This window comes from Chiloscyllium plagiosum, unplaced genomic scaffold, assembly GCF_037043375.1.
Source record: "Chiloscyllium plagiosum isolate Xiang-an unplaced genomic scaffold, Cpla_swu_hap1 HiC_scaffold_31, whole genome shotgun sequence".
Taxonomy (NCBI): Eukaryota; Metazoa; Chordata; class Chondrichthyes; order Orectolobiformes; family Hemiscylliidae; genus Chiloscyllium; species Chiloscyllium plagiosum.
In genome coordinates this window covers 30,132,918-30,158,568 of record NW_028270169.1, presented here as the reverse complement: position 1 = coordinate 30,158,568, position 25,651 = coordinate 30,132,918, and the positions used below count along the sequence as shown (strand labels likewise).

General features: G+C 41.1%; 2 protein-coding genes across 9 annotated transcripts in view; one reads left to right on the top strand and one right to left on the bottom strand.

Moving 5' to 3' along the window:
• The window catches only part of usp32 (ubiquitin specific peptidase 32), a 214,057-nt gene extending 189,228 nt beyond the window's left edge, over window positions 1-24,829 (bottom strand). For 3 of the 4 annotated variants that reach the window (XM_087977391.1, XM_043718523.2, XM_043718524.2), the window contains exons 1-2: window positions 24,648-24,829; window positions 1,885-2,012 (exon numbers count right to left, since the gene is read on the bottom strand). In XM_087977391.1, the coding sequence (XP_087833517.1) occupies window positions 1,885-2,012; window positions 24,648-24,705 (186 nt within the window). In that variant the 5' untranslated portion in view covers window positions 24,706-24,829. The remainder of the gene's footprint in view (window positions 1-1,884; window positions 2,013-24,647) is intronic. The other variant, XM_043718522.2, reaches the window with a different exon arrangement.
• A 150-nt stretch (window positions 24,830-24,979) lies between these two features.
• LOC122564053 (uncharacterized) overlaps window positions 24,980-25,651 on the top strand; it is a 124,053-nt gene continuing 123,381 nt past the window's right edge. For 4 of the 5 annotated variants that reach the window (XM_087977389.1, XM_087977388.1, XM_043718529.2 and 1 more), the window contains exon 1: window positions 24,980-25,214. In XM_087977389.1, the coding sequence (XP_087833515.1) occupies window positions 25,163-25,214 (52 nt within the window). In that variant the 5' untranslated portion in view covers window positions 24,980-25,162. The remainder of the gene's footprint in view (window positions 25,215-25,651) is intronic. The other variant, XM_087977387.1, reaches the window with a different exon arrangement.

The window sequence follows — 25,651 nt, the reverse complement described above, 5'->3', positions numbered from 1 at the left end:
CAATAGTCATCGCTAAGATTTTTCAATTAGCAAATGATATTTCAGCTGAGTGCTACAACATGGGACGAGTCAATGGAGTCTTACTCCTGATATTTACTGTTTCATTTATGTTACATTAGAATGCAGCAATCCCTCAGCTTGTTGTTTTTGTATCAACCACCGTCACATACAAACTCACATTCCTAGGTCCCCAGAAAATTTAAATAAATTAGTAACATTTCCAGAAACCAAAAACATACCCATCTGGGCACCCTACATTAGGAAGGATATACAGGCCTTGGATAGAGGCCAAAATAGGTTTAAAAGAATGATACCTGGACTTCAAGAGCAAAGTTAATGAAGAGAGCTTATACAAATTAGAAATGGTTTCTCTAGAATTCAGAAGGTTAAGGGATGATCTGATCAAAGTCCTCAATATATTAACAGGAAATGACAGGGTAGGTAAAGATAAACTATTTCCACTCGTTTGGGGTTCTAGAACTAGGAAGCATAGACTGAGAATTAGGGCCAGACCTGCTCAGGAGAGATGTTAGAAAGCACTTCTACACATAAAGAGTGGTAGATGCTTTAAAATTCCTTCCACAAATGGCAGTTGATGCTGGATCAGTTGTTAATTTTACATCAGAGATAGATAAATGTCTGTTAAGCAAATGTATTAAGGAATATAGGCCAAAGGCAGGTATACAGAATCAGGCAACAGATCAGGCCAAAGTGAGGACAGCAGATGCTGGAGATTAGAGTCAAGAGGGTGGTGCTGAAAAAGCACAGCAGGGCAGGCAGCATCCGAAGAGCAGGAAAATTGACGTTTTGGGCAAAAGCCCTTCATCGGGCAACAGATCAGCCATGATCTCCTTTAATGGCAGAATAAGCTCAAGGGGTTGAATGGCCTACTCCTGTTCCTATATTATTTTGATTTTTTTTCCATAAAAGTACTGGAATAATCCTTTACTATGCAAAGTGGTAGATGCGAACTAAAAAATTAAATTCAAAAGAAATCTGTTAATCAGAAATAAAGATTTCAAAAAGCAAGTAGACATAATTTCAGATTTTATGCTAGTTTTATCTAATTTAATGGCAGAATCATGTGTTATACCCATGATTCTGCCACATGGAAGATTTCTGGTCTGGCCATTTCTCTCAAAGCTTTTTCAGTTTGGACCGTGAAGATTGAAAATTGCCAGGCCAAAGCAAATTTAAATAGCATCTTCAGCATTTTGCTTTTGTTTAAATTTAAATGGATGTTTTGCTGCAAAAGAGCAGCTCAAATCAGTTACACAATCAAAACTATTCAATTATTTTCTTTTGTCACTGAATTGAATGGATTATCCTCCTCTACCCAGAAACCTAGTCCAGGCAAAACAAAATTTTCAAGTCCTGCATCGAAATAAAACAGGGCATTTTTTTTCCTCATTAATTCAGCTGCTTTTTAACACTGTACGTACTATAAACAGATGAAACAAAATGATTTTTTGTCAAACTAATTTTCTCATGAAAATATTGAAGCATACATTTTGCTCCATACACATACAAGTTAACCTATATGTAAGGTTACGTTGTTCAAAGAGAAACCATAAACATGAGCTCAATGGAGAACAAAAGGTGATCTCAGGAATTCCAGTTATGTGGTACAACAACATAACTTCTCTGATAACATTAAACTGAAATACATTTTGGCAGGCCAACTGCATCATGCATATTTATCGATTCTACATGCTAAAATGTACAGGGAGAGATTAAAATTTAGCCATAAATTTTCAGTTCTAATTTGGTTGCCCGTTCACCTGCATAAAAATAGTCCCAGCTGAGGAACTTCTATATGCTGAAGTTCCTTTACTAGCAATGATCTAGGCTCTTATTACACTACAATTACATTAAAATACTCACTTCTGCAACTTTAGGTGGAACCCCATCTCCAAGAACTTCCCTTACAAAGGCTTGCTGGCTCATATAGAAAGAAAGTCCACTGGTTCTCTTGAAGGCATCTTTTAACCTTTTCAGTTCTATATCTGTAACTGTATAAAAGAGAACATCAGTTAGCATATATACGCTGTGCAAAACTGCAATATTTAAACTAACATTGAGATTTTATCATCAATATTTCAAGTTATATTTTGAGAGATTTAAAATTCAAGACGAAATTCCAAGCTAGCCCCACTAAAAATCCTAACCACTGAGTAAAATGACAAGTCTAAGAAAAGCAAACAACATAGCATGCATAAGGCTGAAAGTAATTTTTTTAATTCCCTGATGCAAAATGGGGCAAATTAACTACAATGAGTTACTTGAAGGGTTGGAAGAACTACAATTCCACAATGAGTAATTTGCTCAGTGTTCCCCATAAGCCAACTGTACATCAATTTAGTGTAACTTTGAAGATCGTAAAATAGATTCACAAAACCTAGGTCAGACAGCATAAACAATTCGGATGAACTCACTCTCTCCACAGATGCTAAAAGACTTGATTTTCCCAGCATTTTCATGTTTTGTCTCAAATTACAAGCATTCACAGTATTTTGTTTTGTTATTACGTGACAAGGACTGACATTCCAAGTTTGCAGAGTGATGACAGGTCATTTATGTAATGTTATTTGGAAACTTGGGTTCTAAAAGTGACAGAACCATGTACTGCTTTAAATATTGATTTTATTTCTATAGTGCATGTTCAGGGAAGAACAAAGTTTTATTTCTTCTTTGAGCTGAATGTAGTGACAGGTTGTTTCAAGTTTTCTTTTCTCTAAATTGAACGTTTAAAATCATAGGTGAATCTTTCAGTGCATTAGAAACAAGTGTAGAAGGGGAAAAAATGTTGTCATGTAATCAAGTGTCTTGTGACACAAGGTGACAAAGGCACAAATATTCAGAACATCACGAAGTGTGCACAGACTCCTTTTGGAGAGAAGCAGGTTCCTCAGAAAGTAGAGGCTTAGAACAGTAATGTTCAGAAATGTGCAATGAAACATGATGTGTGCTTTCCAGGTCCATCTGAGTCGTATGCCAACGTGGCAGTTAAATGGAAAATCAGCCCTCAGTGACTTAAGATTACTAGGAGAAAAGCCTCCAGAGACAGAAGGCTGTAGAAGAAAGGTTTGACGTAAGAATGTAAGTTAGTTCGCTGAGCTTGAAGGTTTGTTTTCAGATGTTTCAACACCATACAAGGAAACATCATCGGTGAGAGCCTCTGGTGAAGTGCTGGTGGTATGTCCTGCCTCTCTCTTTTTAGATCTTGGTTTCTTAAGGTGGGTGATGTCATTTCCGTTTTTTCCCACAAGGGAAGGTAGATAGGGCCTAAATCAATATGTTTATTGATGGATTTCTGGTTAGAATGCCATGTCACTAAGAATTCTCTTGTGTGTCTTTGTTTTGCCTGTCCTCGGATGTGTCTTGTCCTAGTCAAAGTGGTGTTCTTTGTTGTCTGTATGTATGGAAACTAGTGATACTGGGTTGTGTCTGTTAATGGCCGGCTGGTGTTTATGTATCCTGGCGACAAGTTTCCTGTTAGTTTGTCCGATGTAGTGCTTTTTTTGTTATAGTTCGTACATGGTATCTTGTAAATTATGTTAGTTTTGCTGGTGGTATCTAATGAATCCTTTAGGTTCATTAGTCACTGTTGAAGTGTGTTGGTAGGTTTGAGGGCTACCAAGATGCCAAAGGGTTTGAGTAATCTGGAAGCCATGTCTGATATGTCTTTGATGCAAGGTAGTTTTTGGTTGTGTTGTGTCTGCTTGTTTGGGTTTGTTTCTGAGGAATCGGCGGATTGTGTTTATTCAAAAAACAAAATCACAAAGTTAGACATGTTAGAGAAATAAGCAAACTGTGCTAGCAGTTTAAAGATTTGGGGGAAACATTAAAGAAATAGCCTTGAGTGAATGCAAACTTTCCTGAAATGAAATCAATTACAGCTAACCAGCTACACCAGAAACTTTGAAGTAAACAAAAGGGACCCTTCACAATAAGAATGCAGCTGAGGGCAAAAGGTGTTAAGTCTATATACCTGATATTTGTCATAAAGATCTGTCCACAGATTGTTCTGGTGCAGTGTAATAAAGGGCTGAATTTTCCAAAATTTGGCTAAGTATCATTTTCAGGTTATTCCATGGAAGATTTCACAATGTAAGCTCCAGCACACAAGGTGAGAGGCAAGCAGCTCCTAGACCTTGTACAGGCTACAAAACCTTGGAATGCATTGGTGAATCGTAGACTTTAGCTGAAACTTTACTGGATGCTCCTCCTCTACTTTGGATGGTCTTGGACCAACGATTCCCAGGTATCAGTGGGATTGTAACACTTCACCAGCGCGGCCTTGAGACTGTCCTCTGTCCACCTGAAGCTTACCTGCCATTTCAGTGTTGGGAGTAGAGTGTCTGCTCGAGGAGTCTCACATGGGTCATGGGCGTAAAATGTCCAGCCCATCACAGCTCAGCAAGGGTGGTCAGTGCGTAATGCTAAGGATATTGGCTCGAGACAAAAAAAAACGTAGATGCTGGAATCCAAAGTAGACCAGCAGAACGCTGGAAGAACACAGCAAGCCAAGTAGCATCAAGGAAGTGGAGAAGTCCCCGTTTCAGGTGTAACTTTCTTCAGAATCGGGGGTGGATGTAGGGGAGCTACGGATAAAGGGGGCGGTGAGGACAGGATGGTGAAGTGGGGATAGATGAACATAGGTAAAGCATATGACCTGGTTGGTCAATGGGAAGAATGGAGCCGGTTGGTGGCAGGAGGCAGTGGAAGGGAGGTTATTTGAAATTGGAGAACTCCATGTTAGGTCCTCCAGGCTGTAGGCTGCAGGCTGTAGGCTGTTCAGGAGGATGATGAGTTGTTGTTCCTCAGTTTGGTTCATTGTGACAATGGAGGAAACCAAAGATGGTCATGTCAGAAAGGGAGTGGAAAGGGGAATTAAAATTGGCGGTGACTGGGAGGTCCAGTCAGCCCCTGTGGGCACGGCTGATATTCTTGGTGTACCATTCTCTTAGTTTACATTTGGTCCCCCCAATACAGAAAAGACCAAATAGGGAGCACCTGATGTAGTAAACTAGGTTGGAAGCGAGGTGGGTGAACCTGTATCTTACCTGGAGCTACTATTTGGGGCTCTGGATGGATGCGGGGGGAATACCGGCAGGTTTTGCATTTTTTCTGGTTGCAGGGAAAGGTACCTGGGGGGTTCAGGCACTAAGCAAGGACTGATGAAGGGAACGAGTCCTTGCGGAATGCAGAGAGGGATCGGGTGGGGAAGATGTTCTTGATGGTGGGGTCTAGTTGGTGTTGGCGGACATGTTTAAGGATAACGCGTTGGATAGAGAGACTGGTGGGGTAATAGGAGAGGACAAAGGGGACGGTTTGGAGGATGGTTTAGAGCAAGAGAATGAGGAATGGAGGTGGTTCGGTAGAAGGCTGTCTCTGGATGACAGAGGGGGGGGAAGCATGTTGTTTAAAATAGGTGGACATCTGAGATGCATGGAGGTGGAATGTCTCCTCATCTAAGCCGACAAGGCGGAGGAATTGGGAGAACTGGATGGGGTTTTTACAGGATCCTGGTTGGGAGGTGGTGTAGTCCAGGTAGTTTTGAGAGTCTGTGGGTTTATGGTAAAAGTCGGTTTGGAGACTGTCGCTGGGGATGGAAATGGAGAGATCAAGAAAGGGGAAAGAGGTGTGCAAGATGGACCAATTGAATTTGAGGGCAGGGTGGAAGTTTTGGACAAATTTGATGAACTGCTCCAATTCTGCCAGGGTGCAGGTTGCTGCGCCGATGCAGTCATTGATCTAATGGCAGAAGATATTGGCCTCGTCAATGAAGTTGTTGTTGGTGCATCTGTCTTCCCAGTGGGTTCACAGAATCTTTGCAGGCAACATTGGTGGTTGTGCTTCAGGGCCTTGAGGTGTTTGCTATAAACAGTCCACACTCAGACGTATATAGGTGGTGGGAACCACTACAGTTCTGTATACTACGAGTCTGATGTCAGGTCTGATGATGTCTTCAAAGACCCTTTCCCTCAGGCAGCCGGACACTGCGCTAGCACTACTGGAGGCTATGCTGGGTTAACAGGACACAAAATATTGCAAGTGGCCAACATTCTCCAGGACTTTAATGATTTGCAGTTCATTCCAGAATGCTGGGCTAGGTTGGTGTAGGATCCTCAGCTTGTGGATGTTCAGGGTGAGCCCTGTGCTCTCATATGCACAGGAACAGCCACCTCATTGGGGTTTTCTATAGACCCCTTAATAGCAGAGGGAGATCGAAGAACTCAGAAGCAGGCAGATTTTGGAAAAATGCAGATGGTTGTTTTGGGTGACATTTATCTGTTTCAATCTCTGACAGGATGGGGCCAGGTATAAAATAAAAATGTCACCAGACAAAAAGACACTGACTTCTGATTGCCAATCTTTACACAATGCTAGTTCTTCACTATAATTCCAATAAGTCATCATTTATGCTCATTGGTCCTATAACCATAATTTCATAAATTATTTTTTCTCCCCCTTGACTCTCAAATTTATGAACAATGTTAGCAATTAACTAACAATTCCACACCTCAACTATGAGATCCTTACCCACCCCCCCAAACCACCTCCCATTAACTTTAAATTTTCACCTGTATACTTAAAGAGATATACAGCATGGAAACAGATCCTTCGATCCATCATGTCCATGCCAATTGGATATCCTAAATTCATCTCGTCCCATGTGCCAACATTTGGCCCATACCCCTCTGAACTTGTCCTATTCATGTACCCATTCAGATGCCCTTTAAATGTTATAATTTGTACCAGCCTCTGGCACCTCATTCCATACAGGCACCACCCTCTGTGTGAAAACGTTGCCCTTGAGGTTCCTTTTAAATCTTTCCCCACTTACCTTAAACCTACACTCGCTCATTTCAGATTCCCCAACACCAAGGAAAAGACATTGTCTATTTACCCTATCCATGCCCCTCATGATCTTATAGACCTCTGTAAGGTCACCCCTCAGTCTCCAACACTCAAGGGAAGAGAGCGTCAGCCTATTCAGCCTCTCACTAGAGACCAAACCTTCCAAATCTAGGAACATCCTTTCTGAACCCTTGCAAGTTTCACAGCATCCTTCCTATAGAAGGGAGACCAGAATTTCATGCAAAAAGCAGTCTAACCAATGTTCATATATCGCCACAATATGACCTCCCAACTCCTATATTCACTGACCAATAAATGAAAGCATACGAAATGCCTTCTTCACTACCATATCTAGCTACAACTCCACTTTCAAGGAATTATGAATCTGCAGTCCAAGGTCTCTTTGTTCAGCAAAACTCCCCAGGACCTTACCATTGAGTGTTTAAGTCATGTCCCGATTTGCCTTTCCAAAATGCAGCACCTCACATTTCGCTAATTTAAATTCCATCTGCCACTCCTCAGCTCACTGGCCCATTTGATCAAGATCCCGTTGTATTCCGAGGTAAATACCTTCGCTATCCATGACACTTCCAATTTTGGTGTCATCTGAAAACTTACTGACAATACTTCATATGTTCACACCTTAGTCATTTATATCAATCACAAAAAGCAGTGGACCCAGCACTGATCCTTGTGGTTCACCACTGGTCACAGGTCTCCACCACCACCCTGTCTTCTACCTTCAAGCCAGTTCTGTATCCAAATACCTAGTTCTCCCTCTATTCTGTGTGATCTAACCTTGCTAACCAGTCTACCAAGAAAAACCTTGTCAAGCGATTTAATGAATTCTATAAAAATCATGCCCCTCACGCTGCCTTCATCAATCCTCTTCATTACTTATTCAAAATACTTAAATCTAGCTAGTGAAACACTATTTCCCATGCACAAGCCATGTTGACTATCCCAAATCAGTCCTTGCCTTTCCAAATACATGCAAATCTTGTCCCCCAGGATTCCTTCCAACAACTTACCACCACTGATGCCAGGCTCACCGGTCTATAGTTCCTTGGGTTTTCCTTTTTTTAAATAGTGGCACCCTGTTAGCCAACCTCCAGTCTTTCGGCACCTCACCTACGGCTATTGATGACACAAGTATCTCAAAGGGCAGAATGGCAGCATGTCACCAACTTATCTTGGCAACTGTCCATATTTACCTAACTTTTTTTTTTAAAAGTAAGTCACTACTTAATCTGCTTTCACAATCTTTACGGACAGTAATCAAAATAACTCATGCATAAAAATTCTTCTTCACACCCCTGGATTTTAACAATTATTTTAAAATCTCTTACTCCTTCCCAGTGAAAATAATTTAATCTTAGCTACTCTAGCAAATTCATGATTTCAAGTCTCAGAAGATTGGTTTTGTAGTAAAATGGAAGACAGTAAATCTTTATAAGTCGCCACTGAAGTGACTGCAAAACACAATAGTGTATATGAAAGGGAGGAGTTGCAGTTACAGGAATGCTGCTACTCAACATGGACTCATTTCAAAGTCATCAGGTTTTTTTTCTTTGCTTGACAGGTGGAAACTAAGGGTATAAATGGAAAAGAGATACAAACCATGTCACAGAATATTCAGAATTCAAGCTGATGTTATGACCAGACAAGACAGATTCGAGGCAGAAACTGGACTTGACAGATTGTATTTTGAAGTGTTTTGGTTTTAACAAAGTAGGCTCTCATTGAAACATAAACATGTAATGCTGTAAGTTTTGCTCAGACAACAAAACTTAAGTCTATTAATAAAGTAGTGAAATAGGACAAACTCAAATATATACTTGTAATACAAATTCAAAGTTTTTTTTAGAAACACACTAATAGGAATATAGTTTTAACACAAAAACACACATTGAGAAGTTGACAAGAAACAAAACAGCTGCATAAAAAAAATCCAAAACACTGCACGAGTAAAGTATGCAAAAGCACACATACAATACTCAGTGTCTGTACCTAATACCTCAGTAGGTTTAAGGCACTTTGTGAAATGACTTCAATATATGGACTGAAACTGCAGTTGGCTTCTTCTAGAATCCATCCCACACCTGTTCAAACGTACACAACATTACTGACTACTTCCATGGTTTTATCCCAGTACGTCTGCTCTAGGACTAACACTCTCTTAACCCTAAGGTCACCTAGTTCATTATGTATCCTTCCCTCCTCATGAGTGTTGCTCTTAACAGGCATTCTTGTCCAAGTATTTCACTGGACTGTTCAAACTCAATGTTAAACCTAAAGAAAATAACTCTCTAAAAACAATGAGTATTCCCCATAAACTCAAAAAATAAGTTTAGGCCTCCAGCAAGTCTGAGACCCCATTATTTATTTACTTCGCTAGATCACAAAACAATCTAAGATGAAAAAAAATGTATTAGTGCTTCATAAAACTTAATTCATTTTGAAGCCAGGCCCAAAAACTGCTTTAAGATACAGCACCATGGCTGCAGAAATACTTCCAAGTTAATTATCAACTTCAGACACAAAAAACTAAGATCAATAACTCAAACGCCAGAAACGCATTAACTAAATATATAGTGCAAAATAAATTCAAAACACTAAACTTCAGTTACTGCATGAAATTAGTTTAAGGTGACTGAAGTTTCACAACAGCATTTTCACTAAATGGAATACAAATGTTCTTTCCATTACTTAAATGTACAATTCACCGACATAATTGCCCAATCAGTATTGCATTGACAAATGATTCACAGCAACTCTGAAGCATCTTCCTGTCAGTAAAAATCAAAGTAGATTTGTAATGCACAGGTGAATGTGAAAGGTTATTAAAAGCAATAGAAATCATCTCATCAATATAGTGCAATTTTACCACATCCAAAATATCCTAATGCCAAATGCCAAATTACAAGAACTCGAGAAAGAGCTATTTTTGCAGCATTTAAAATTACATTTCTCTGCCTCAGCTAATTAAAATTCTAAATCTCAGCCCAAGTCTGCCAACACCACAGTAACAATACAAATGCCAAAAAACGATTGTTAAAACTATGATGTGCTGCAGATGTGCAAGCATGGAGTTTAAACTAGGTTTAGTCAAAATTATATCCAGAACCCAAGTAAACAATTTCTTCTCTAAACTACATTATAATAGCCTGTTGTTTGTTATAAGGCCATCTTCTGTCAGTTGCATGTCTTATTGAAAATGTATTTCCAATATCAAGTGAGAATTCTTTAAAAAAATGTCCATGTTCAAACCTTCAGACTTCCATTTCAAATCAATAACGAGAATTAACCATATTGTCTGTACTAGAGCAGCATAGAACATTACATTTTGATTAAAGTAGAAAGACAGCTTGTTAACCTAATCCATGGGGTTGGAATGTTTGTTTCCAGTCTATTGGTCCTTTTCCAACTATCCTCCATTCCAATACATATTATAGTCACTTATAACATTGGTACAAAGATAAATTTCTCCACTTCTTCAGTTACTCCCTTTCTATTTATTCAAACAAAGCCCAAAGCTTTGAAACTTTTGTATGAAAAACATCGGCAGACTAAAATTAAAATACTAAATGTGTTATGTCACTAAAATGTTGCAGATAAAGCCAAACACTGCAAGTTATGTACAAAAAAATCTTTTGAATGCAGAGTTCAAAAATTTCTTTCCATAGTCACAAAAAAATTAAGTGTTTTCGGAATTAAGAATTTTTTGAAAACAGTAAAATGCATTTTAAATTACACTAGCTACAAATATCTGGGGCACAAAGCGTTCTATGTTATTGGACAAGTAATCCAGAGATCTAGGTTAATAATCCAGAGAACAAGTCAGATACTGGCGCAGCAGCCTGAGAAGTTGAATCTGGTATTTAAAAATTTAGAAATATAAAGATTGACAGTTTAAGAAGTGACTTAAGAAGTTATTTAGTTGTTTACAAAGGTTACTAGTTTCAAGTGTTCTTCACAAAAGGAAATTTGCTGTCCTTATTAGGGCTTTTTAAAAAATTGTTAAATTTACTTTATTCATCAAAATTCTTTATGTATAGGTACTAAAGCAGTTTTGAACAGTCCATGCATTAAAGAAATACAACACTGGAATTTGACATTCCCTACAATTGCAAAAACCAAAAGGTATTTCTGACTCAGACATTAATTGAGAGGCAAAAAGGGCTGATAACAGAGGAGTCGATGCCTTTATCCACTGCGCATTGGTGGCAGCTGCCACAAGCTTTTGTGCGACTCTCAGCACATAGTCATGAATGCTGGAATGCGCCGGTCTGCACCAGATGACCAACAATTTCAGACAGACCAAAGAGATTCTTTCGCGAAGCTAGTCGTGCAAGCTCAGTCAGTGTTGGTCTTGGTGTGCGCCTTGGGCAACAGGCAATGTCATACACAATCCTGCATCACAAAGCTACTTGGGATGAACCTTAACAGAAACCAACTTCATCTCTCTCCACAGTCTTTGCATCAGCACATTACAAAAGAGATGGTATGACAGACTCTCCACCATCATATCCACACTAATTCCACCCCGCCTCCCACCCCCCCCAAATATGACATATAGAATGGTAGCCATCAGGATGAAACTACTGTTTGGTACATTCATCCTCCCCTTATCCAGAGCTTCATACATTGCGCCCCTGCAGATCTCCAAATTAAGTGGAAGATGGTTCAGGAGACTGCAATAGTGAAAAGACAGACCTGCACTGCTTAAAATACCTCAAGTACCTCACACCTGATGACCAGATTTGTACCTGCAATTGAGGGAGAATTGTGCTCCCACCTGCCCATTTCTGCCTCATCTTGGTGATAAGACCCTCCCAAGTTTTGGCACACGCTTCAGCCCCTCAAACATACATCCAGCACCTTCAGATCTGATGCAAAAGGATCAGTCAGCCCAGTTCTCAAGAAACACAACCTTGCCCTTGCCTCGATTTACCTTCGCTCCTGAAGCCATTTTGAACTGGTCATTTGCTCATGAGTCTGCACACTGATAGCGAATCAGAACAGGTAACAGTTATGTCATCCCTGTACAGGGAAGCTTGAACCTGCAAGCTTCCACTATCTGGAACAGTCACCCCTCTCAGGCTTGCACTCTTCCTGATGAATTTGGTGAAAGGCTCTGTATGACTCACAAACAAGGAAGAGGAGAGTGGGCAGTCCTGCTTGACTCCAGATCTGACTGGGAAGCTTTCAGAATCCCACCCATTCATTGAGACTGCACTACTGATGTTGGCGTAGAGCAACTGGATCTAAATGCAGACTTCCTCACCAAATCCCATTTTTTTGGAATGCACATCCCTTATATAGGTGTACAATCCTGCTGCTAAATGCCTATTATCCTACTCCAGGCTGATGAGTGAGGTAGTCAATCTCTGTTCTGCATGTTTAGCAATCATATCCCGAAGGAGCATGAGGCTCTCAGGATTCATCCTGCCTGGTACAACACAGGTTCATTTGGGGTGTATCACCAATTCCAGAGCAGACCTGACCCAGTTGTGATGATCTCAGACAGGATTTTATAAGCTACATTCGGCGACAAAATTGGTCGCCAATTTGGATTACTCCCTATCCCCTTCCATTTGTAGGGGAGGGTGTTGATATCTTTTGTCATGGATTCATACTATACTACCTGCCTGAAGCATATTATTGCACACCTCCAGCAGGTCCTGGTCAAAGTCCCACAGAGCTGAATACAGCTCAGATGGTAAGCTGTTGCTTCTGCGCGTTTTATTATTTTCATAGGACTCAACAGCTAGACTAGCCTCTCGCGCATGCTCTCACATAGGACAGGAATGACTGGGAGACAAAGCTTTGTGTCATACAGTCTGGCATAAAATGAATTGCTAATCCTCAGGATGTCAGAATGAGATGTTGTTACTGATCCTTCAGGCTGTTGATCACAGATCTCTCCTTGTGCACCTTCTGGAAGAAGAAATGTCCTCCTCCATGATTAGAACCTTGTCTGGAAGATCATCTTAGATGCCTCAGAGACAACTGAAGCTTGCTGGCTTGTCACCTCAAAGAGATCTTCGTGACATCCACCGCCACCATCTGCAGTAGGTTCCACATGTTTATTTGGAGTTTCAACACTTTTCCCTGTTTTTCTCTTGCCTTCTCAACACCTTTGAGGATGAAGAACCTCTTGACGTTCTCCTATTTCCCACTAAACTGCTGGAGATTCAGAAGGACTTGAAGTCTCCAACCTGTACAATCCCTTTTGAGTTTCTCAACAACTTCTGGCATCAACTCCTTCATGGTCAGCTTTCATGTTCCTTTACTGGCCGACCTATCATCTTGTCACCAAGTTGGTGGTGGTCAGAGAAGCTTGGAGTTAGTGGATTTGGCAGAGAATGCTCGGGACACAAACTTGAAACCTATCCTTGATCAGATAGACCTGATCGTGGCCACACAGGTCTATCTACATGGTGTTCCACCTGGATGTGTGATGACATCGTGCAGCTTAGTGTCTATGGAAGTATGTATCAGCCTCCGGATCGTCCAGCTGCAATAACACAGTTGAACTCTCCGGCTAGAATGACTGACCTGGACATCGCCAGCAGCAGTGGGAGGTGAAGGATGGCTCACTCTTAACCACTGAGATGTACATGTCAGTCTGTCTCAAGGGAGTGCTTCTGTGCATGATATCTACTAGGAGGCACCCTCTCACCAATCCTTAACTTTGCCGGTAGTGCAAGTGCCTCCTCAGCACAGCATATCCAGGCTGGAGAAACAGCAATCATTACTACCTGACTAAATCAAAGACCAATGGGCCCACAAATTTGACCACTTCCCGTAGCTGCTGAGATGCAGTATCATAAAGCCTGCAGCAATAGAAGCTCCACTTCAATGTTGGTCAGGTAAGCAAATGTGGAAACACATATAGTGAAGGGGTTTTAAAGCCACAAACATGAATATTAATCATTTTCAAAACCATTTAAGATAATCAAAACATCCATCAGTTCTCCAAACTTATTCTCACTGGGTGAGCTCCCTACCTCCTGCCTCCCTACGATATGTTGCATTCTCGCAGGGTTGAGGTAGCTGTCCTGTTCCTCCCTGGTGCTCAGGTGTCATCAGGGAGAGGATGAAACAGGGAAGGTTCAGTTCCAAATCTGACAAAGCTGCTGCTGTGCTTTGCTCCTTGTTCACTGCTCCCCGTATGGTGCAGAGGAACCTTTGGTTCCAGATAACTGGAGTATGGGTGTAATTAGGCCCCTCATGATGTCCAGCATTTCTGGGCGGGAGGAGCTTATTTTCTTCTTCCCCTTAGTGAGTGTCTCTTTTGTCTGTGGCTAACCCTCTGCACGTTACATGAGCTACATCCTTCATGCAAATGCCTCTTTTTTCTTTCATTGTTGGCTAATGGGGGAACCCATATGGTTTTCTTTTCAGGCTATTCCTCACCCCGTCGTCCACTCTCCTGATTCCTTTGTTGCCTCCTCAACCTCCACTCAACTGCCAAGTCAATGGAGGAGTGGTCAATTGTTGACCCACTGTACTGGCCTCCTTTGTCTCCTCGCCAGCCTTTTTCTCATTCTGGGTTATGTTTACAGTCATAGAAATGTACAGCACAGAAACAGACCCTTCGGTCCAACTCGTCCATGCCAACCAGATATCCGAACCTAATCTAGTCCCATTCGCCAGCACTGGGCCCATATTACTCTAAACTGTTCATCTTCATATACCCATCCAGATGCTTTTTAAATGCTGTGATTGTACCAGTCTTCGCCACTTTCTCTGGCAGCTCAATCCACACACGCACCACCCGCTGCATGAAAAAGTTGTTCCTTAGGTTCCTTTTATATCTTGCCCCTCTCACCCTAAACCTATGCCCGCTAGTTCTTGACTCCCCCACCCGAGGGAAAGGATTTTGTCTATTTATCCTAGCCATGCCCCTCATGATTTTATAAATCTCTATAATGTCACCCTCAGCCTATGATGCTCCAGGAAAAATAGCCCCAGTCTATGCAGCCTCTCCCTATAGCTCAAATCCTCCAACCCTGGCAACATCCTTGTAAATCTTTTCTGAACACTGTCAAGTTTCACAACACCCTTCCAATAGGAAGGACCTTGGTGTACAGGATGATTGGAACTTGCAGGGATTGAAAACAAAGAAGGTACAAGTGCAACAGGGGTACCATGAGGCCTGTAGCACCTAAACCAGGAACAATTTATTACAGAGCTTGACAGCTCAATTAAGACCTTGACTGACCCAAAGCTCCTGCTCAAAGTCACCTGACACACAATCAAAAGGGGCAGCAAGCACACCCACTATATACAACACCCCTTCTTCTCTATTTCAAAACCTCTCATTAATGAACAGATAGAAGACTGTAAATGTTATTCTAGCATCATAGACAACATATGCACATATAATTATAAAAAGATGGAAAACATGCGAAAGAGCACTTCACACCTCTGTGCAAGCCAGTGCTTCCATTGTCAACATCAACATGATTAGTCTCTCAAGGGGACGGTGGTCTCTAGAAGACCATCTCTTGGTCTCTGGAGCCTTTTCTGATGTAGTCTCTGGAACTTCCAAAACCTTCTGCTGCTTAGTAGATGCACCCTCACTGACTGGATGCTGACCATAAGACATAGGAGTGGAAGTAAGGCAATTTGGCCCATCGAGTCCACTCCGCCATTTAATCATGGTTGATGGGCATTTCAACTCCACTTACCCACATTTTTCCCGTAGCCCTTAATTCCTTGTGACATCAAGAATTTATCAATCTCTGCCTTGAAGACATTTAGCGTCCCGGCCTCCACTGCACTCTGTGGCAATGAATTCCACAGGCCCACCACTCTCTGGCTGAAGAAATGTCTCTGCATTTCTGTTCTGAATTTACCCCCTCTAATTCTAAGGCTGTGCCCACGGGTCCTAGTCTCCCCACTTAACGGAAACAATTTCTTAGTGCCCACCCTTTCCAAGCATGTATTATCTTGTAAGTTTCTATTAGATCTCCCCTTAATCTTCTAAACTCCAATGAATACAATCCCAGGTTCCTCAGCTGTTCCTCGTATGTTAGACCTACCATTCCAGGGATCATCCGTGTGAATCTCCGCTGGACACGCTCCAGTACCAGTATGTCCCTCCTGAGGTGTGGGGCCCAAACCTGGACACAGTACTCCAAATGGGGCCTAACCAGAGCTTTATAAAGTCTCAGTAGCACGTCGCTGCTTTTATATTCCAACCCTCGAAATAAATGACAACATTGCATTCGCTTTCTTAATCACGGATTGAACCTGCATGTTTACCTTTAGAGAATCCTCGACTAGCACTCCCAGATCCCTTTGTACTTTGGCTTTATGAATTTTCTCACCGTTTAGAAAGTAGTCCATGCTTGTATTGTTTTTTCCAAAGTGCAAGACCTCGCATTTGCTCACATTGAACTTCGTCTTATCTCCTCCCTGGGTATGGGCAATCTGGCTCAGAGACATGACTCAGTTGACACCACAGGTTCAATCTGTTTCTGACTTTTGAGGGACATACCATAGTTGAGGATATGCAATAACCAGTTAATCTGCATGTCTCCTCTGCACCAGTTCATCCTTCCATCATAAATGTCAATAGTTCTTTTTGTCGCTTGAATCCAGTTTTCCTCAGATGTGTAATTTCTAGCCAAGACAGTCCTTCAGTTTTGGAAAATCTTTGACCTTCTGGCCATCTGTCCCTCTTGATTACATTCTACCACCTCTCTGGTCTCCTACAGCTGCAAGTCAAATATGGCTCTCAGCTGGTGAGCAAACATTAAGGACGCCAGTGTATACTGTGACATACAAGATGTGTTACAGTGCATGCTGAGGAACTTGTTGATTCACCATCCCAGAAAACCCACCCCTTGGGAGGCTTCTACAGTTTGCTTCAGGGTTTGTACAAATCTCTCCACCTGGCTGTTTGCTCCCAGTTGATACGGAGCTGATCTCACATCTTAATGTGGCATTCCAGGTACTCTTCTGCCACAAACTGTGGACCACTGTTACTCACGCCTTGTTCAAAGTTCCCAAACTTGGAAAGTATTTCCGCCAGTCAGTCTATCGCTGTTTTCGCTGATACCAACTCAGGCCCTTGGAGTGGGCATTCATGATCAATAGCAGCATCATGAGCAACACGGTGGCTCATTAGTGAGCACTGCTGCCTCAAAGAGCCAGGGACTATGGTTCAATTCCAGCCTCGGGCGACTGGCTGTGTGGAGTTTGCAATTCTCCCAGTGTCTGCATAAGTCTCCTCCGGGTGCTCCGATTTCCATCCACAATTCAAAGATGTGCAAGTTAGGTAAACTGGTCATGCTAACTTGCCCATTGTGCTGAGGGATATATATGTTAGATGCATTAGTCAGTGGTAAATGTAGAGTAATCGAGATGGAGAATGGGTCTGGGTGGCATACTCTTCCAAGGGTTGTTGTGAACTTGTTGGGCCAAATGGCCTATTTGCACACACTGTAGGAATTCTGTGATCTGTCCCTCTACCGGTCTCATATAATCAACATAAATCCACTAACAAAATGATTGAGGCCATTCCCATTGGTGAAGGGATGACAAAGCGCTTTCTTCATTAACACACATAACATAGGTGACTCTCATTTCAGTGCTCTTGCTGGTGAGTGGTACTTTACTGTCTTTTGGGGGTCCATAGCTCATGATGCCACACACAGCCATCTAAACATACGTGGTTGCCAGTCTTGGTCAGGCCTCGCAGAGGTGGCCTGCTTCCCCACACACATTGCAGCTCTTGAACTCCTTATATCTTTAGTAAGGTGCTCCTCCATTTTAGAGTCTCTGCAGGGGGTTCCTTTACAGTCCACTTTCATGGACCCTGACCTCCCACACACTCTAGGCTGCTCTATTTATGCTAGATAGCCTCAGATCCATCCAAACCTGAAGCAGATGATGGCTGAAGGCTCATCTTGACCTGCTGCTTGCTTGTCCAGATCCCACAACAGGTCCACTGCATCAATGCTCCCTCCTTCTAACTGGACATACCTTTCTAAGGAGGTCAGAACATCTGTTGCCAGGACAGTGGAACTTGTACAAATGGACTGCATCAACCCAGCTCCTCTACGTTAGAAGAACAAAGTCAGTAGTGTTGCAGATAGGACACAGAAGTGACCCTCATCTTCAAGGTCACATCATTACCATCCTTTGAAATGGCCTGACAAGCCAGACAGTTGCTCTACTACTTTTTTATCAAGAGAATTTACATTAACTATGCAAAGAAACAGCCAATTGGCTCAACAATCAAATGTTGTTGTTTGTGTTCCATGGAACCCTCTGCTCATTTCCCTTATACAATTCAATCATTGTAACCATCGACTCACTTATTCATCATATTCCTGTCACTTGCAAAATAGTATGAATTCAAATAAATGCAACTTCCCATGCTACATTTGGCCACCAGCTGTCAATATTTTCCTCAGAGGAATATTGATACTTTGAATATGTTATAGATGATACCAGACATGCTCAGTTTTTCCTGCACTTTTGGACTTTGAGAGAGGGTTTATTTTGCAAAGTTATCCATTGTGTTAAAGTATACACAGTAAGTAACTAATGTTTAGTTTCAAAATTGATACTATTCTTTTGATGACTCATTGGATAAATAAAACACAGCACAATTCTCTCCCATTTTTGTCATCCTTCAAAATAAACTTGGACCACATTCATCATTAGAGTTTAGTACGGTTCCAGTAGGTACATAAATAACCATTAAAGTATTTCTGCTAAAATAAGATGAATAGCACAGGAGATTGATTATGTTTTGCATGAGTTGTCTCAGGTCATCCTATCATTGTGTTTTCTGCCTCAGTTAGACTCCTGCATATACTGAAGACCACACCATTTTATTTATTTGTGCAGTGATCATGGGAGAGATTCTCAGAGGACGTCAAGTCAATATCAAAACTCCTAAGTGGAGCCTTCTTTGTATCCTTGCATTGCTTCCTATGACTAATGCAAGAAAACACTCTAGTTCATGTTCTCCAAGCAAAGTTTAGTTCACAAGGCGAATGCTAGACATCTAGCAACCTGACCGGTCAAATTCAGTTGTAACTGTCTCAACATGGTGTGCATGCTTAGCATGCCAAATCAAGGTAGCGCCTGAGTGTTTGGTATTTTGTCCTGCCATTAGCTTCAGAATCTTCCAAAGCAAGAAAAAGTGGAAGTGTTTGAAAGTCTTGGCTTGACACTGGTACAAAGTCCAACTGTTACATGCACAGAACAATAGATAAAATTATTGCTCGATAGATGCAATGCAGTAGACACATTTTCTCCTCATTCCTGGACTAATGTTCAACTGCTGGTAAAGTTGAAACTTGCTCAACAAGTTCTGCTGTCTATCACATCATGAACATTATAGCCCACTGTCTCTCAAGTTTACCTATCTCAGACAACTTAGCGATTGAGGTCAGATGCTGGTCACTGAAACAATCCTTGCACCTTGAGATGGGGTATCCTGGCTTGTAGCTCACATTAGCTTTCTTTGTCTGATGGTGAAGCCAAAGTTGTCATGTAAATGGAAAATAACTTCACATTACATTTCAGAAGAGAAGAGATGTACAGTTATTGGCAAACAGAAAATTGGGATGCAACTGTCCATGGAAACCTTGGTCTATGCCCCAAGCAGTCTCAGATTAGGCAATTCTCTATCCATGTGTAATCTGATTTCAATGCCAAGGTCATCATGGAAGGCAATATGCTACAGAGATCCATGTTCTGTTCTCCCCATTTCTCTGGAGCTGTTCAACTACATCCACCTTATCAGCAGCTCCTCAACCTTTTCTGAAAATTTGCTGACTCTCTGGAAATAAAAATTGCTCAAGATGAAGTGACTCAGAAGACTTCTACCTAAGAATTTGCCAGTGATGGAATGGGGTGAGATTTTCTAATGCTTTCACAAGATTGATAACGTCCTTCCTGCTTATACAAGTAGACAACCCAGGCATTCTTACAAGATGATTCCTTGTTATCACATAGGCTGAAAGGGTTCACTAAGCTCCTTGACCAGATTTCAAACACCGCAGATTTCAGCTGGCATCCTGGAGGTGAGGAGGTAACCAGGTTTTTGGATGAAAGTACAGCAACACATGTAGTTTATATGGATTTCACCAAGGCCTTTGACAAGGTCCCATATTTAAAACTGATAAAGAAGGTGAGATTCCTGGGACCCAGGGTAACTTAGCAAGATCCAAACTTGGCTTAGTAACAGGGATCATAGGGTGGTGCCCAGTGTGCAAGGCATACCACAGGAATCAGGGTTGGATCCCTTATTCGACATATAGGATACCTGCCTTTCTAAGTCATGGCATAGACTATAAGAGCAGGGCAGTCATGTTAGCGCTGTACAGAACACAGCTAGAGAAGTTTATGTAGGAGACTCACCAGGTTGCTATTTGGGTTGGAGAATTTCAGCTATGAAGAGAGATTGGACAAGGTTGGGGTATTTTCTGTGGAGCAGAGAAGGGGTAAACTGGATAAAGGATTGAGAGGTATAAGATTATAAGGGCACGGATAGGGTGAATAGAAAACAGCAGCTTCCTTTAGCTGAAAAGCAATCACAAGGGAGCATAAATTTAAAGAAGGCAAGAGGAAGTTTAGAGGGGATGTGAGGGTGGTGAATCTGCAATGCACTGCCTCAAAGAGCGTTTGAAGCAGGAAACCTCAAAATCTTTACAAAGTACTTGAATGCGCATCTGAAGTGACATTACATTCAAGGCTATGGGTCTAATACAGTAAAGTCTAGGTAGTTGTATATTTTCGGCAGTACAGACTTGATTGACCAAACGGTCTCTGCTGTACAGTATTATGATTGTGGGTGTAGAAGGTGCTCTCTAACGTCCTTCAATGAACTGCTACAATACATCTTGTAAAGAGCACATGCTGATTCTATTCAATGTTGGTAGATGAAGTGGACATTTGTGGATGCGGTGCCAATCAAGGAGGCTGCTTTGGCCTGGAAGGGGTCAGGCTTCTGAGGGTCGTTGGAGCTACATGCATCCAGGCAAGTAGAGAGTACTCCATCATACTTCTTTCTTGTGGCTTGTAAATGATTAACGCCATATGTAGAATGGAAGTTTATCGGAGATGTCTTGATGCACATTAAATATTGTCCATTTCATCATCTAAAGTATATCTCCTTATACTAGGGAGGTGAACACTATGATCCAGAAAACAGCTGTTCAGTTGTTCAAGTGACTGCTGAGATCCACTTCTGCCTTTTCCATTGAAAAGTGACCAATGTGCAAGCTCACAGCTACAACTCCCTGCATCAAGTCAAGACTTGTGACAGATTGATGATGAACACAACTTGCACGTGAATTGAATTACAGTGAAGGAGAGTTGGGCATTATTAATCTCTGTCTCTTGTTCAACCCGATCTTAGTCCAGTGGGAAAATGAGCCTAGGTAGGCTGGAGATACAGCCAGATGTAGGAAGTGACTACGATGCATTCTTTCTTGTCAAGGTCTACACCCTCCATTACATGTACTGATCTGCCTTCAAGACTGCTGGATTATAGACAGTGGACTCAGTGGATGATATTACCTTTGCAGATCAAGAATGACAAATCTCTAATTGCTACGGGCAATAGCTACTCTCAAGTCGTTTGGCCTATCCAAACAAAATAAGTCACTCAGAATGGAGCAAGCTCATTTGAGAGAAATGCTACCTTTCCCTTGTACACCTCACCTATACATTCTGAGAGGGTTCAGGTTCAAATGAAATTACCAAGCAGTAGCATGGATGCTACAGTCAAACTCATCACTAGTACCAACTTGGAGAAATTGAAGTGAGGGACAAGTAGGTGTAAATAAAATGACTATGTTTATAATCCTGATATCAACCAGGAACATCTTTGTTGTGAAAATGCACAGACCTCAGTCAACAGCAAACTATGATCCTACTCAGTACTTAGGCATGAAGTACGTTGGATTGTAGCATCTTGACTACTAACAAGTTAATTTCTTCAGGTGGGAGGAGGATGAAAGGAAAGGAAAAAAAAAAGGATAAGCATTCTGTAGTCATTCATTTTCTTATAATTGAAGCTGCAGTACTGATGCAGTGTTGATTGCCAGCTTTAAAAGTCTTCATAGTGGTACCAGATCATAGTGCTCTCAGAGAGACTGCTGGTGGTTGTTTAACCCGAGTGTCACCACAACTCAAGTAGGAGAGAGGATGAGAGAGACTTTCCTTCATGGTAACTCTCAGCCAGCTATAACACTACCTGAAAGGATAGATGAACTGATGTATCTTTTCATTAAACATATATGAGTTCCGAAGCCACTAATCAAAGAGAAGTTGTCCCAGCATCATGACTAATATTTAATCACTGAATCAATATCATTAAAAATTATCTAGTTATCTTTTCATCGCCAATCAAGCATTTTGGCTATGTATAAATTAAATGCCATATTAATCTACATTACAACAGTATGATTTACAACTTCACAGTATTGCTTGGCTAAGTGTAATGTGTTGAGATTGCGAAAACAGCTATTTAAATGCATTGTTTCCATCTTTGTTATTCCAAGTTAGCTACACTATACCAGCATAGCCTTATCCAACTAGTCAGAATGTTACCTCATCGACTACAATTCCACAGCATGGGCAATCTAGATTCAAACTTCCTATATAGTTTGAAACAAGAGTTGCATTATTAATATTTCAGTCATATGTTGTGATGTTAAGCAAAGTTGTTATATATCAAATGCATGCAAGATATCTGCTAAATTGCCATTGTTAAGGAGCACGATTCCAGTCTTTAAACCTAAAGATATAGTAGAGCACATTCCCTGCTTCATCTCATATATACTTGCCAAATTACCAGACTTTTTTTTAAAACCTGAATCGCAAATGCTGGGCAAATTCCCTGCAGGGGAAAACCAGTAAAGAGCGAAGGTCCCAACAACTGAACTATCAAAATTGATAATTAAATCACTTTTTAAAATTGATATAATCGATGTGCATTTTTTTTAACATATATGAACTCATATGAACACAATATATTTCCCAAAAACACTGCAAGACCTGAATAATTTGCATCTGCAGAATAGTATTGGAAAATAATGTATCCACTTTCCTCCAAGGCAACAACATCAGTTCATAAACATTGGAAAATAGTAATATAACTTCACTGTAGGTCAATTACAGGAAGCCAATTCAAATGTATTAGTGAACAAACTGCTAGTAAAGCAGAAAGACTGATCATACCAAGGGCAATATACCAAAATAGAGAACTCATAATTGGGCATTAAAGTACCACAACACATTTGAACGTTGTTACAAAGCAAACAGAACAAAAGCTAAATCTCAGGTATGTTACAGCTTTCATACACAAAAGTAATTTTGTAGCTTTTGAAAACAGAACGGGAAAGAGATGTTGATTTATAATCACAGCTAAAATTTTATTATCGAGGAGAAAGTGAGGGCTGCAGATGCTGGAGATCAGAGCTTAAAATGTGTTGCTGGAAAAGCGCAGCTGGTCAGGCAGCATCCAAGGAACAGGAGAATCGACGTTTCGATGCCTGACGCTGCCTGACCTGCTACGCTTTTCCAGCAACACATTTTCAACTAAAATTTTATTATGGAGCTTTACAACACTGGTCACGATTTTGTTTGAAATCAACGTTTTAAAAGTAAGCTACTTCCTGAGTTGGAATAACACCCCATCCTAAAAAGAAACTATTTTATCAAACACGCGCTAAGTTATAAGCCTCATACGCATGTTAAGACGGCCGGAAAAAGAGCAATAACCGTTTGCTCTTTAAAAATTTTAACCATGCGTGTTCGCTCAGTTTTCGAACCAGGTTACTTGACCTTACTTGTTGGAAACACACTTGGTAATCACATATTTAATTACACAGCATATTTTGCCCTCTTATGAACAGGGAATAGATATTCCAGTTTCCTATGTATTAAGGAGTTAAGTGAACAGCGAAACACATGAAAGCAGAATCCATCGAGAAGTGACAGTTTGCTGCAGAACTCACTGGTGTCCACAAGTCTGCGTCACCCTGGGCTGTTGTACCCGCTATATGTTACTCTTGAAATTTCGTCGTAAAAAAATCGGTTATATTCTGTTTGCTTATCATATAGGCTCGAGAAACAGGCAAGAGCAAATTGTTGTGTTAGGAACGTTTTTAAAAGATTAAAGGGGTTTTATGTGAATTCATTCCTGCTAGATTTCAAAATTCACAAAAATACCCCCAATCGTAGATACGCAGTACTACGCTGAAAATTACTCTTCCCCGCGAATGGCTAAGAAATCTCTTGGGTTATGAAAACATCCTAAAATCCAGAGATTCAGAAAATTCAGGCGACACAAAGACATCGTTAGCCCTCGAATACAGCGATTCAAAATAGATTTCTCTCAATTTCAAGCAAACCAGGGATCGAAACTCCTGATCAACACAGACCCACCCTTTAGTCTGGTGTACATGCATCTTTAAAATAGATCCTGAAAAGCACGACAAATAAATAGACACCTTCCCACTTTCGCCCTTACAGCGGATTCAGGCATTTATAAAGCTGGATTTCAAAAAATAACAGCAAATCAGTGTCGTCTATATAAAGTCCACCCCCGCCCCAAAAGAACGGAGTTTCCGTGTCTTTATTGACGCGCATAGACAGCATCCCTGTCATGGTGGTGAAATGCTATCTTAAAGGAACTGCACCATTAAGGGGCAAACCGAAAACATAACCGCCGGCTTTCAAATATTATTTCATTTTTAAAAAAAATACAAAAAACAAACCCAAACATCGTGAGACCTCACCTCGTTTCACCGCTTCATCGTAAGACAGAAAACCTATCCTTGACTCCTTAGCGCCCATATTCCCCTCATCTCAGTGTTATTATTGTAAGTGCTGATCTTCCTTCTCTCACTTTGTTTTCTTCCTTCAGTCTCTACTTTTCTCCCTCAGTCAAAGCCCGGCCTCAGGATTGTCCACAACCTCCATACTGAGTCACATGACCAGCGCGTGAAGTCACGTGGGTGCCGACAACAACGGCGATACCACACAGCGAGGGTGCGCATGCGTCCCTTCACCTTCTCTCCTCCTCCGCTTCCACTGTTCCCCAAAGCGCTGGTTTGCGGCCATATTGCAAAAGGTGCTGTCTTCGTCAGATGTTGCGCTTTTCTCCAAGTTGGCTAGTTACTCTTGGAAGGACAACTTTACTTTTTATTTGTTGCAGTTTTATTTTCATGAGTACGATGTCAGATGGTGGACGAAAAGAACGCAAGATGAGAGTATTTTTTCCACATACACAAACAGCCATTTCAACTGAGTAATGAAAGAGTGGTGGAAGCAGATTCACCCGGTAACTTTGCAAAGGAATTCGGGTAAAGTCTTATTGAGAATGTACAGTACTATACTTGCAGGCCTGCAGGGACAGAACATGGCCCAATAGCTCGTTCTTATTGTGCCAACACCGATACAGTGGGCTGAATGATCTCTTTTTGTGCCGTAGTATTATGTGACATCACAGATTTTTAATAAACTGAACAGAAAATTGCATAATCTGTCGCGGGCAGTTTAAAGTTTATAGATGTATCATATCAAAGAAGCAAACATTTCCAGGAGTTCGTCGAATGAGCAGCCAAAATTAATATTCATTATTATTGAAGATGAAAATATGTCAAACAGTTTATTTAATGAGCAGCCTTACACATGTTAAGAGTAATTAACGTGGAATATCGGCTAGAAATAATCAATAATGAACATGCAATTCAATTTAAAATTTGTATAATATATTTTTACTCAATAAAACAATTCTTTG